This window comes from Falco naumanni, chromosome 2 (assembly GCF_017639655.2).
Source record: "Falco naumanni isolate bFalNau1 chromosome 2, bFalNau1.pat, whole genome shotgun sequence".
Lineage (NCBI taxonomy): Eukaryota > Metazoa > Chordata > Aves > Falconiformes > Falconidae > Falco > Falco naumanni.
The window spans coordinates 95,107,173-95,121,952 of record NC_054055.1 but is presented as its reverse complement, the minus strand read 5'-3'; the positions used below and the strand labels follow the sequence as shown (position 1 = coordinate 95,121,952).

Sequence of the window (14,780 nt, the reverse complement as noted above, 5' to 3'; positions counted from 1 at the left end):
TTCCTGAATTTCTCACACAAGCACGCAAAAGGCAATGTCTTTAAAGCCCAAAGGACTTGGATTTAATACCGTAACTCCAAGCAGTCCGATTTTGTAACTATTTCACATGCTCATGATGGGAAGAGCATTCAGTACAGTTATGCACACAATAGTTACCTTTTCACCTCCCATTCTGTGCTCACATAGTCCCGGCTTTCTGGAGATGCACTAATGCAAGACCCTGTCAGCCATCGGCAAGCTCTGCAGTGGGCACTGCATCCCTGACAGAGTCCCACCAATGCCTGTGGTGCATGTTAGCCAAGCCCTTATTTTCTCTACAGAGACGAGGGATCTCATCTAAACAGATACTACTCCAGCAGACGTTACTGAGCTGATGGGAATGGCAGGGGAATGAACAGCATGGAAGGGAAAGATTTAGCAAAGCCAACTACTGCTGGAGTTAATAATCCTTCCCTAATTCAAATCAGGCTCCTCTAAAGCAGTTTAGGTTCACATTAGTTACAACGCAGGTGTTTTCTTGGCATAAGCCAAAGAGGTTCACACCAGAACCGCAGCAACCACTTGGGAGGCAGGAAGCTGCTGTGCTTATCCTATGACTATCATGACCGGAATTAATTAGTATGTGGCGCTGCACATTTCCTTAAATCATCTCCAGTGCATACAATCCTGGTCTCACATCCAGGGTCACCACAGCTACTAGGGAAACAAAGGTGGTGGTGAAGCTTGCTGGCACCGCTGCCTTCCCTCTTCCATGTACCTCCGCAGGGGTACAGCTGCCAGGGCTAACATCTGGGAAGGTATTTTGTTGTGCAAACTTCTGTTGTGCATGCTACAGGTAAGCCCACACACAGCTTCAGGAAAAGAGACATCAGGAGACAAAGCTCCCAAGCAAAGCTGGAAATGAAGAAGTCTATATGCTAGTGCAAGAGAGAGTGAGTTAATAGCCAATTTTAAGGTCATGTAAACAGGGGGAAGTTTAGGTTACTATATGAACCTCGATAGGAAAGAGGCTACACAGCCCAGACAGAACACTGCCAGACGTTCACACTGAGCAACTTTTGCCCTACTGCATACAGGGGCATTCAGATGCAAAGCGACATAGTCCACAGGGCTTATCATAAATGAAGCGTATGTCAGCAGTATACACAAACATAAGGAAGAGCCTTTTATGCAATGTTACTGTTACATCTGAAAAAAAGTCTTTCCCGTTGCATTCCACAACAAAAAAACAAACAAAAACCAGACACTAGGGAAAAAAAGAAAGCTTGCCTTGTTTCACACTAAGCCCGACAAGGCCATACAAGCACCATCCTCAAAACCCCTTTCGGAAAGCATCACAGCTGCCCAAGCTGTGCTTTATACTTCATCCTGCAGCCACAAAAGCCCCTGATCACGCTGGTCTCCCACACAAGGGCCACTGGCAGTGGGTACACAGCTAGGGGCAGCTGTAATCCTGCTCTCCACCACTCAAGTTTCATGTTTTGTACCATTAATTTCAGTGCTTAAGAGAAACACAGCTGTCTTGGCAGGTCACGCTCAAGGAAGAAAGGCAGTTTCTGAGATAATAAGTGCAAAAGCTCCTTAAAAGCCATGATGACCTAGGGGAAGGATTTTAAATTAACTGCCAGTATCTTCTAGCAGGAAGCACTGGTACAGTACATCCTGAGTGCTGCGGGAGGCCTGGGATGCAGGCTGGCACCAGGGTGCTCTTCCCTGCTGTCCTCTTCAGGTCAAAGTGGGGCATGCAGCAGCTGCCAAGCCTGACAGCCCTGAGCATCACAGCTCCAGCCATGTCTGCCCCCAAAGAGTGAAGGCTCCTGCTCATCGCTATGGAAGTCATCCCAGTACCCAAGAGCAAAAGCCTGAATGTCTCTGGGACCACGCATAGCAGCCCAGGATCACATCAGTTTTGGGATACTGCTGTGATGTTGGTGATTTAGCCTGACACAAGAAAATTATTTACTTGCAATTTTAATAGTAAATTCAACAAGGCCAAGTGCAAGGCCCTGCACCTGGATCGGGCAGTCATTAGCACAAATACAGGGCGAGCAATGAGTGAATTTAGGGCAGCCCTCTAGAGAAGGACTTGGAGGTGCTGGTGGATGAAAATCCAAGTATGACCCAGCAACGTGTGCTTGCAGCCCAGAAAGCTAACCATATCCTGGGCTGCATCAAAAGAAGCATAACCAGCAGGCTGAGGGAGGCTATTCTGCCCACCTATTCCGCTCTGGTGAGATCCCACGTAAACTACTGCATCCAGCTCGGCAGTCCTCAGTACAAGACATGGACCTGCTAGAGTGGGTCCAGAGAACAGTAACAAAGATGATCAGGGGGCTGGAACACCTCTCCTACGAAGACAGATTGAGAAAGCTGGGCTTGTTCAGCCTGGAGAAGAGAAGGCTCTGGGAAGACCACCTAGCAGCCTTCCAGTCAGGAAGAAGAGGCTTGCAGAAGAGATGGGGAGGGACTTCTTATCAGGGAGCGTAGCAATAGGACAAGGGGTAATTTATTTTTTTAAAAATTGTTTTAAACTGAAAGATGTTAGATTTAGATTAGGTATTAGGAGGAAATTCGTTACTGTGAATGTGGCAAGACACTGGAACAGGTTGCCCAGAGAAGTCACAGATGCTCCCTCCCTGGAAGTGTTCTAGGCCAGGCTGGATGAGGTTTTGAGCAACCTGGTCTAGCAGAAGGTGTCCCATGGCAGGGGAGTTGTAACTAGATGATCTTTAAGGTCCCGTCAACCCAAACCATTTTATGATTCTATGATTTATCTTCTGTGAGAGGAGAAGAAAGGAGACAAAATATCTCTCTCTAGATATCTAATAACCAGATGCAAATGCAAAGCACAAGTGTTGGAGCAATGAAACATATGCAATGAAAAGCTTGACATATTTTCTGAGTAAGGCAATAGAAAACACTTTATTTACAAGGTACAGGAGCTAACATAAGGAACGTTTCACACATGCGAAAGAAGACAGACTAGTGACCATGTGGGAAGTGGGCACAGCAGTCACGCTCACAATTACGCATGGAAGGAAAAAGGCATGCTTCCCTCCTACTAATCTTACCATGCTCTTCCCTAAAAACCAGAGGGTAAAGGATGAAGTATTTTAAGAAGAATTACAGTAGAGAACTGTACAGAGAACCTAAGAAAGCATGGCATTTTTTGAATCCATAAACCTACCTTATACTATGAGAAAGAGGAAGAAATGCTTTGGGAACTCCTGTTTTGGCTACGTAGCTACTTCTCCCCTTCTGCATCTTCTTATGAAGTCCATGTAAGACTCTCCTCAGGAGTCCTGCAGAGACCAATTTAGCATGCCAGAGGAATAACTAATGAACAGAGATACCACCTGACCCAGTAGCTGATAGAGTTTCTTTTGTGTGGGTTTTTTTTGGTTTTGGTTTTTAACAAAAACTCCGGTATTGTTTCCATTCTTATCCCTCAGTTAAATTCTAACAAACACATTGCAAACAAGAAATATTCTTGCTTCTCTAACCCATCTGAACAGAATTCATCCTAAGACAGTACGTAAGCTTCAGAAAGTAAGACTTCCATCCTATAGCCAGCATACTAACCAATTTGGCAAGCGCCTCTACATGCACAAAATAGCAACGCCATCTAATATCAACTGATCAAGCATGAAACAGAATATTTTCATCAACTAAACAAGGGGAAGAAGCAGGTAGTGCTGACTGCACCTATGCTGGTGTTTTCCTGGATTTTTTCTTTGCATGTTCTTACAAGAACAGAAGAAAGATGCAGTGTGCAGTAATTAACAGTTATGCATCAGGTTTTAACAGCAGCTGGGACCTTCCCATTAGCCTCCACAACAACATTTAATATTCCACGTGTGCTGTGCCCTTCTGTTATTGTGGAAACAGCCAAGCCTCCAACTTCCCTCCAGTAAAGCACTTAATTTTGCTTTAAGAGAGTGCCTCCTGTCTTTCTGTTTATTTTAAAGCTGTTCCTTCCAAAGTCCTCACCGTTTTCTATCTCTAGGAGGGGCACATCACGTACTCTGAAACAGATAAAAGTTAGTAGCTATCACAGACAGACATCATCTATGGAAAACACACCAGCACATGCCCAGCGCACCACTGGATGGTGTCACAGCCGTGCTCCTCTACCATGCATATGCAAAACTGGCACTTGCTCTTGACCATCATTTGAGGGAGAACGCCTTCAGTGGAGGATCAAATGACAACAGGAACAAGGTGGACAGGAAACTACCTACCCCCACATAAACACGCTGCCCACAAACCCTGGTATAAAACAGCCTAGAGGGAGGGAAGGATGAGGGTCGATCATGGAGTCCAGCACTACTTCTCCACAAGGATGATGGAAAGTGCCTATACCATGCCGGGGCACAATAGGGAGCTGACTGTAATGGGGAAAACATTCAGCAGTTTTTATGACGACAGCCATGGGAAACCTAAGAAAATCCAGAAATAAAGTTTTACAGGAAAATAAAATCATTTTAATGAAATTTGCAGACTTTGTAAGGCTAAAATCATTTGAGTCTTGACTCACACTGCTGCCTCATTTGTGTTTTGTTTCAGTTCCACCCACTTGCCAAATACTTACCTTCAGTCTGCCACAGCTACTTTAAATGAGCATTTTCAGGAAGGTTTTTTACTCCTTCCTGGTTCTTTTCTGCCTCCCTGAGGTTTCCACTGAGGAATAAGAGGAATTTAATATATGGTAGTTTGCAACAATTTCTCAAACACAGCATTGTAAGCATATTAGTGGCAGATAAGATGAAAACCCCCAAAGAATTTCAGATGTAGGTTAATGATTAAACATCTATTATATGCTTCTCATAGCTCAAGTTTGTGGAGAAAAATAGTTATTTTCAAACTGTTTAAAAATAATTTAAAGGAAAGGACTAAAAATTACAGGCTATAAAAAACAAAATTACTTAACTGGCTACTTTTCAGTCCCTGTAATTATTTCTTTAAGGTTCCAGCCATCATATGAAATGGGGGATTTTCATCAGACAATTAACAAGCACGAAAAATTGGCCCTTTAATTTCAGTAGAGAAGGGAGAAACACCTATGAAGTGAACATATACACTGCAGGAGGAAAATAATTACTAACACAGGCTAGATCAGTCCCACATAGCAATAGCAAAGCCCCCTCTGCATTGCACTTCTTGTATTTGCTTACATAAAACTCCGGCCCGATGAAATAGCTATCAGCTTTCATACCCAATAACTTCAATGGCTGAGAAGCAGGCAGTAATAGGTGATGCACTAGATCCTGTTAATTCCCCTGACATGGTATGACATGTATCTCAGAGATTTCAATGCTTCTGTACCAGCACCCATCACAGAACCTAAGCAGATGTTGCATGAAGTGTTACTGTTTGTTAGACCTTGCAAGTCATGGGCTCTTGACAGATGTGCTGGAGCACATCCCTGTGCTTGTGCTGAAAGTTCTCAGCTGCAAATACTCCCACTAGTCATTTCTCTTTCCTCTTGACTTTTTTTTTTTTTTTTGTAATACATGCCTAAGCAGCTCAAGAAAAGCATTTAATTTCCCACAAGGGAAGTTGCATGTGGCAAACTTGCTTTCAGCTGTGTGCCTAACAAATACAACAACTCATTTTAAACTTTTGTTTGGGGAAGTGCATAACATTTATCTCAACACAGTTCTGGAAACAAAAGCCTAAGTTTACACACAAACAGCAATCATTCAAAACCTTCCAAAAGTTATTCCTTCAAAAAGATCCCCACAAACAAGATACAAACACAACCAGGAAGAAAATGAAAACTACTTTAGTAGACAAGTTAGGAAGATGTACTGAAGATCCAGCCAGAGCTCTGCGCTAATTCAGACTTGCAGGGTGTTTGTCAGCATGGTGTGTGCCCAGGACTTCATTCCAGCTAATCCTAACAGAGGTTCCCATAACCTAGAACTTAAGAAGCTTTAAAAAGATGTTTTAAGTTTATGAAAGTACTCTCTTATGTCATGAAACACTTGAGTGCTGTCAGAAAGCAAAACACATATAAACCCCAAAAGTTTTAAATAAATTAAAAAAAATAATAATCAGTGGGAAATCTCTCTTGAAGAGATATTAATACAAAACAGCAGTTGCTTTCCTGAGCAGGGTCACAAATGGTGCAAGCAGGAAACTGCAGGCAACCAATGCTCATCTTCACCCACCAGCTTCACTGATGTGCACTTAACATGAGAACTGAAAAGCCTCAATGAATCTGCTAGCATGCAAGCTGACAAAATCATAAGACTAAATGGTAAAGCAAAAATCAGACATCAAAGTCCCAGTTAGCTGTGCCTTGCTGGCAGCACAAGGGAGTCAAGATTCCTCCTCAGTTAGCCAGCAGCAGCAGGCTTCACGGCTCCAGCTCGCCAAAACCACCAAGTCCAAATGCGTGTTTCCAATATTAAGAAAATCAGTGCACTACTCAAAATGTAATCCTACTCTGGCTGGACTCCCATCATTTACTCTGGTTTTTGAACCTCCCAACCTGCTGCATTGTTAACACAGTGTCCTTTCTGCCTGCCAGTCCACAAACCACACCTGGAAGGCAAGCCAGCTGCTTCCTTACTCCAGAGCCACTAACAGAGCAAGCTTTGCCCTGTTTGCCTTCAGTGTGCTCTCTTATTTATGTATGGTTTAGACTAGGGCAATTCTTATATTTTCATTGGCATTGAAGGAATGTATACAAAGACAGAGTTTGAGGCTGCAATATGCCATGATTTCTCTGTGCTCTTAATAAACTGTTTAAAAACTCCACAAAGTTATGGAGGCTGCATCTTATGTTGGATACTCCCAGTCAGTTCATAACTTCAAGAAGTCCAGTCATCTTCATGACCCAGGTCCCAGCTGTCTTTGAACCACAGTCCTTTTCAACATTCTTCCCTCCAGGGCAAAGAAAAAAAAGAAAAAAAGCCAACCAAAAAATCCCACCACCATACACTAAGTACAAACTCATTCCTGAAAGTCATTTTTGGTACATATAACTTTAACCTAAAATTTCCAAATGTCACATGCACTTAACTCTGAAAGCATAAAACAAACACACACAAAACTGATGTACAGCAACACACTGAGGTTTGTACCACTCAATAGCCCTGTTGTCAGGTACATCTTTCTATTAATGAAACATAAGCTCCATTCACATTTTGAAATTGCTGCTAGTTGAATAGCTCCAAAACCAGGGAGAACAAAAGATGTTGAATACTCATAGTTCTTTGTGTTGCTTGTAAATGTTTTCCAAGCCACAACACCACATGCAAACTTTTGAGTCTAAAACCCAAGAGACAAATAATTATGGAGAGAGAGACTGCCAAAGCAGCAAGACAGAGCAGCAACAGAAAGTAACAAACAGCTGAGGACTAAGTGGTACATACAATGCTATCTATTTTTTGCACCGAATGGTGAAATCTCCTCCACTGTTCACTGTGTTTACAGCGGAGGGGTCACAGGGAATTTGGACAGGCACAGCACCTGAGCTATCAGCAGTTCACACCTGCCTGCAGAAGAAAAGTTGAGATAGGGTCAGGAGACACGGATTGCTCCTCTGGTACTGTCATGCTGAGTTTTTGTCCTTCGGGCCACAGGTGACATTGCATATGCCCTGGAAGAAGCCACCTTACAAGATGGACAAGAGTCACCATGGCTCTGTTTCACCCTTTGCCCGCTGTGGGTACTGACCCGGTAAGCCTCCTAGCAAGTTTCTGCATCTGTACAGAGCCTCACAGGCTCAGCTGAGACCCATTACTAAAGTATTAAAATACAATCATCTTTGATGTCCCACATGGAGACTAAACTGTCTTTCCTTACTTTGCTCACCACAATTCAAACCCAGAGGCACCCATATCCAAATGGATCTTAAGGAACCAGCCAGAAGCACAGAAGGGATTTTGATTTCCCTGGACGGCTCAAACCAATCCAGCCGCAAGCACACTGAAACAAACCCTGGAGAATGACCCCCATAAACATGCCACCACACACCCCACTAGACCAGCACCACGGCAAGATACCATGACCTCCACGGGGAGCAAGCCTTGACCTCCACACCCCAAGGTAAAAAGCACCTATGCTAAAAGAACATTATAAGCAAATGCATACATCCTCTGCAGTGTTAACACTGTGGTGCCACAAAGGATTGCAATTTTTTGCAGGTGGACCTGTGGGAAAGCTGCTCCCACGGCTCAGCGCAAGCTGTCAGCCCCCCAGCAGGGACAGCCTGAGGAGCTGCACAGAGAAGCAAGGTGATGCACTGCTCCGGCAGGTGCGGGGGACACATTCAAGGGAACCAGGTGCATGTGTGTCTGAGGAGGGGTGAAGGGCACACACTGCCAGGCTACTGTCAATAAGAAGAAAAATCCAGGAATTTTGGTGGGAAGAACACCCATCATATGGAGTGTGGCAATGTAACAACCCACAGCACCTCCCTCAGCAAATGCTTTATCCCAGTGAAATTTCACTGAATACAATGCTCTCACACTTCCAGAAAGATAGCAAACCATTTACATCCAAATACCATCAGCGGAAGTACAATACACACAGTGATTCTGCATCAGGCTGTACCAGCTGTGTATCTCGGGGAAAACAAAATCCTCACTTACACGAATGTGCACCCACTCAGGGATGACACGATGCTGCTGCACAAGGAATAAAAAAAAGATACTAAGAAGTGGGCTTCACTAGGTTTATTTTCAATTTCTTTTAACCTTATCCTGAAATGGACTTTGGACTTATTTTTTAGAGTTATGTTAATGTCATTAACATTAGATATTAGTAAATATTGCTCAGAGAAGTTGCGGATGCCCCGTCCTTGGAAGTGTTCAAGGTCAGGCTGGATGGGGCTTTCTGCAAGTGAAAAAATGTCCCTGACCATGGCAGGGGGGCTGAACTAGATGATCTTTAGAGGTCCCTTCCAACCAAAACCATTCTATGACTAGATACCATTAATCTTGAAAAACAAAGGCTAAAGAAAAAATACCGTATCCAAAAATGACGCTTGCAACATGATGACTGCTGGAACACCACCACATGGAAGCAAACTTGAAAAAAACACCACCTGACTTGAGAAAAATAATTGATACCCTTTAAACACTGAAAGTGACCCGCAGATTTAAATTGGTTTAAGAAATTCTAGAAACACTCTGAAAAGACAGATAATCAAGCACTGCCACAGTTCAGCCCTCCCAGGGATGTAATCTGTAATCCAGTATGTTCTTCTGAAATGTAACATTTCAAGATCTATCAGACATATCATAATTCACACATGGGACAGCAGATTTCCTATATTACTGAACCACATGTTTTGAAATAGAGCAAGAGGGATAATCTGTAAATATGATGAAAACACAAATCGTTTAGGATACTGGGAAATATCTGAAATGCATGACATTTTCTCCTCCGCCTCCTTCTTGGACAAGAAGGATTACAGTGAAAAGACAAGATTAAATACTTTTTAATAGCCTAAGCAGGTGTTGTGGAGATAGAGGAAGGGCAGCAGTATAAAATTTTGTATTTCACAGGTTTTAAGAAAGGTAAACTTAATATTAGTTTCTTTTTTTATAGGAATGAGGTTAAATATGTTTAAGAGGTACAAGATTTGACAGAATATGGAATACACCACTTGGCTACTGAAATCCAGCCACCCTTAATGACCAATACTAATCAGATTTTACTATTACTGTGGCACAAAAAAGATTTCACCTCCTGCCTGAACAAAGTGTATAGCTGAATAGAAAGAAAAAGGACTGATTCTCTTTCAAGATTTGCCCCCAGCTGTTCATAAGAAGAAAGCCTGGTTTAGGGAATATTTGAACCTACTTTGGACACGTTTCACATAAAAGCAAGGACTTTTTCTATGGGTGGTAGAAGCCTATAAGGTGGGACTCCTGAGGTTACTACCTACAAGGAAGGGATGGTTCGTTCTGGGATGCAGAAGCAAGTACTGCTGGGGGAGCCGTATATACTGCAGAAGGCACGAAGGACAGGGGATGGCCCCGGTGTCGCACAGCATGATGCCCCTGGGAACTCCTGGGTTTGCAGGCTCTGCAAGGCAGCAGTTCCTGCACAGCGACTGCAGAGAGATGGGACACAAACCCATATGAAGACAGGCATCATTTTGCCCCTTGTTTGCACAGTGTGTTCTCCACAGTATCTCTTTTTTTAAAAAAAAACAACCAACCAAACTATAATACACTCACTCTGCTCCAACCACTTTTCTTATTTGAAAGCAACAGTTTGGGGAGTACAAAGAAGCAAAGGTGTGGAATTATGAAAACACACAGTTACTAAGAAATGACACTGTAGCATACTTTAAAACTTCTAGGAACAAAAACCTTTTGTATGTTTTGTTTATTTTGTAAAATAACAGCCCCCTCCCTACCTCCTAGACCAGACATTACAATTGGGAGAGTGTGTGCCACCATGTGAGACACCAGCGCATGGGTCTTCTCACACAAGATGCACAAAGCACTGCACCGATTTTTACTGATGACCCTTCAGCTGATGCAAACTCTAACTGGCATTGAACACAATGCGCCCGACTTTCAGAAGGTCTGAGGGAGCCAAAAGCCCAATGAACATCAACGGCTGTGGCGAACTCTCAGCACCTTTGAAAATAAAATAATAATTATTATTGTTATTACCAGCCTCAGCAAGTCAATCCTACACAAAAGTTTTTTTCTGCGAGCAAGGACAACTCAAATGGTCCTAATGAGAACCAGTCAAATACACCCTTGCCATTGGATCAGGAAGCTCGACAGAGCACTGGGGCTGCAAACAAGTCCTGGTTAGATGGTCTCATCAGCCTCAGCCTATGTAACAGCAAGGCAGTAGTTATAGAATGGTATAAACAGAACATTGTATTCATGATGGACTGGATCCCCAGCTGACAAAGCCTTTTTTTGTGGCTTCTTTCTGAAGTATTTTTGAAGTATTTCATCTGAAATTTGTGCTAGAAGTCCCCTCTCCTGACTGACCACACTGACATTACCCAGTCAGGCACAGCTTGATCCAATAACATTTCTCAGCAAAGAAGTTGACAGACCTTGGAGTTTTGCGTTGTTATCATCACTACGAGCAAAACGTTCAAGAAATGTGTGCTTCTCTCCACAGCACTTTTGCCAACTGTTACATTCAGGACAAGACATTCCATACGGACATAAAACACACATTTCACACACTGTTGCAGATCTATAACCTCCAAGACTATAATAAAGATTTACTTCTCTTCAAGATGTATCATTCATAAAGATTTAAAACAACTTTCTGATTTCAAATCTCTAGCAGTTTAATTTACTGAAGAAAAATCAATTTCACAGACTTAGCAGCAAAGAAGAACAATTTCAGATGCATTATTGAACAAATTTTATTTCCCCCTCAAATAAGATGCTGTAATCCAATGAATACACTTCTCTTAATAAGACACTTGGAAACATTCCTTTCTCTCTTTCCCTCTTCCATTGCGATTCCAACATTTATTTGACATCAAACCATGGCAGAAAAGTGTATGTTAAGAGAAGGATACTAAGACATAGACACAGGAGAGGCTGTCAACTCCACAGTTTTATTTAATATCAAAAGTTCATGTAGGGAAAGCATAGTCTAAGAAGTGAGTTATCAGAACATGCATGCAAAAAATAAGCTTTTTGGTGCTGATAATACAGCTGATTTGTTTCGGCCTTCAGAGCTGCAGCGACAGCATGAATCAGTACCTTAACATGCATTGAGAGGGGTGCTGGAAACAAAAACTTAGCAAAAAGACTGTAATACTACAGGAGTCTGATCTTCACTAAGCTAGGGAACAAATCAGTTAATAAGCATTTAGAAATTACAGAATTAGGTGATGCGAATTAATTTAACAAAGTAGCAACCATGGGAATTCTGTCAGCTTCTTTTAGCTTTGGCTGAGCAATTAATTTTTTTTTCTTCTTAATTAAAACCAGAGACAGTGCCAGCATCAGCATGTGCATATTAACAGACACGCACTGATAGCTCTCTGCTCTAGCAGCTGCAACCTCTAAGCAATAATACACCACTGGCAAACTGGATCAAAGATACAGCTGTATTTTTCTTTTAATTTTTTTTTTCCAAGCCTCCCAACTTTCATTACTGCTTAATTAATTTGGATCTAATGCTGGCTGAAAGGAAAGCTCGCAGATAGCAGCCCATGCTGAAGGCCCACGCCAAAAGGATGCAAACGCCGACCGCGCGCGTTGGGTACGGAGCGACCCATGTGCGCGGCCAACCCTCCCCGAGCCAGGCCCCGCTCCCGCGCTCACGCCAGCGCCACCCGCCACCCTCCCGGTAAGCCTGGGGACAGATGGCACCACGTTCCATCGACGCCCAATTCCCTCCACCGCACGGACCCCAAGCTACAAGAGAGTGAAGGGCACCACGTCCCCCCCAGCAGCCCACGGGACTCCCCAGCGCTCGCACCCAAAGGCACCGTGCCCGTCACACGGACACACTCGACACTTCCCAGCCTGGAGAGGCACGCCGTCCCCTCTCCCCCCGCGCCGGGCTGCTCCTCCTCTCCCGAGCCACACTTCACCCCCTGGAAAAACGGCCCCACAGCCCAGGGGACGCGGGTTCGGCGCCGAGGGGCCGAGCGGGACCCTCCGCCCCGCCCTACCCCGAGGGGAAGCCGGGGCGAAAGCCCGTCACCCCCCCAGCGCCGGGCGGCGGCTCCAAGCCCCGGGGGGAGACCCGGGGCCGCCCGCGCTCCCCGCGGCGCTTCGGCCCGGCCCCAGGGGCCGCCCCTGCCCGCGGCGTGCGGCACAGCCCCCCGGCCGCACCGCTTCCTCGGCTTCAGCGGGACCCGGGCAGAACACACGCTGCGGGCCGGCTGCGAACAACCGCATGCAACAAACTACAGCTCCAGCTCCGCGACTCTGCAGTACTATTATCAATAATAAATTACTTTTAAAGAAAGGGAGCGCTCTGCAACTAGCGGAGTCCCGTCGCCCGGGCCCCTCTCCCCGCCGGCCAGGAGTCCCCCGCCCGCCCCCGCTCCCGCCGAGTTTCTGTGGCGGCGGCCCGGCCCGAGCGGGGCGAGGGGCGCGGAGGGGCGGCCGCGGCTCAACAGGCTGCTGCCCCCCGCCCCGCCGCGCGGGAACAGGCCGGGCCGGAGCCGCCGCGACCCCCGGAGCTGCCCCGCACCTGCCCCCGCTCCCACCCTCCCCGCAGCCGCGGCTGCCTCTGCGGCCCCGGAGCGGGGGCTTCCCCCGCAGCCCGGCTGGCTTACCCATGGCTGGCTCTCGTCGCCCGGGCGGCGCGGGGGGCGCGGGGCAGGGTCTGGCTCTGCAGTGCCTCGCCGGGCCGGGCCGGGCCGGGCTGGGTGGGAGGCGCGGCGGCGGCGGCTCGCGCACTGGCGAGCTCCGCTCGCCTCCGGCGGCTGCGGCGCGACGAGAGGGGCGGGGACGGCCCCGCCTGCCTGCACCGCCCGAGGGGCGCCCGGCCCGGCTCGGCCCGCCCTGCCCGGCCCGGCCCGGCCCGCCGCGGGGCAGGGGTGCCGGAGCGCCGCCCCGCGGCCTGGCGGGGACACCCCAGGCGGCGGGCAGCCGCGCCGCCCTCGCCCGCCTCCACCCCGCCGCGGGGCTGGGGTTGCCGCCTCCGGCCGGGCCCCGGGGCCGCGGCGTCCCTGAGAGCCGCGCTTGCTTTTTCACGTGGGCCCCTGTTCTCCCCCAGTGTCCTGTCGTTCGCTCTCAGCGGGCTTCCGTGAGGAAGCGCCCGGCCGGGCAGGCCCCCTGCCCCTCTCCGCCTCAGGTGCTCCCGGGGCAACGCGGCCAAGGGCACCCTCGCCCTTCAGAGGCGCCTGCTTTGTAACGTTTCTCTGTGGCAGTGGCAAGGGCGCTGTGCGCCCAAACACAACGTCGTTTCAGTAGTATCTACATTGCTGCTCTGCGGTGTGGTTCTCCTCACAGCCTCCTCTGAACTACGAATGCCACTTTACAGCATTGTATAGCACTGCGGTAGCTGCCACCTGGACGATGTTCCAGCCGCACAACCTTGCATGACTCTGCTTGCAGTGACTTTTTCACTTCTCTAAACACAGTAAAAAGTACATCTTGCCTTTCGGGAAAACCAGTGAAGGGGACCCTAAGTAACAGACTGGGTAGGCTGGGGATGTATGGGTGGCTTCCCGGCTAGAAGCTTACCAGTAAAACCCCTCCATACCTACACAAGTTGGAAGCAAAAATAATTGTGTTGCGCAGCAGCAAGCCTTCGCAGTCGCAGATGGTGGGTATGGAACAGAGCAGCAAGCTTTTTCAGTTTAGTTGCTTTTCTAGGTTGGGCTTTTACCATCAGAGCGGTTTGATTGCTTCAGATGCAAAGGCCAGCTCTTTAGTCAAAATAAATGCATCTACAGTGACTAATATCAATCAGATTGTGCTGATTTACGTTAATTGGGTACTGGGCATGCATTTCCTTTGTCTTTGTCACAGTAATAGTATCTTCATTTTCTGTTATTTACACAAAGTGTAAGGATCTATTTAATCTTCCATGATTGTTAACTAATTGATCTATTCAATTATGTAACCATATAATTCTCCTCCAAATAAGATAGATTGCTTAAGAACATATTAATAAAACACAAAGGCAAAGGAGTGACAAAAATGTGAACACTAATTTGCAGGGAAATTAGTTCGTACTTTGCAATTTCAGGCCCTTGCTCCCCAAGTAGTGTGTGTCTGCACTCACATTAAAAGTTGCCAAGTTAAAGCTGTAGTTTGTTTTCCATTAACAGAAAAATGCCAGTCTCTCAGGGCAAAATCATCTGA

The 14,780-nt window shown here is 46.4% G+C and overlaps 1 protein-coding gene across 1 annotated transcript in view; it reads right to left on the bottom strand.

The window, feature by feature from the left end:
- GPM6B (glycoprotein M6B) overlaps positions 1-13,466 on the bottom strand; it is a 111,946-nt gene extending 98,480 nt beyond the window's left edge. The window contains exon 1 of the mRNA XM_040582729.1: positions 13,244-13,466. Within this exon, the coding sequence (XP_040438663.1) occupies positions 13,244-13,247 (4 nt within the window). The 5' untranslated portion in view covers positions 13,248-13,466. The remainder of the gene's footprint in view (positions 1-13,243) is intronic.
- Between the last annotated feature and the right edge of the window lie 1,314 nt (positions 13,467-14,780).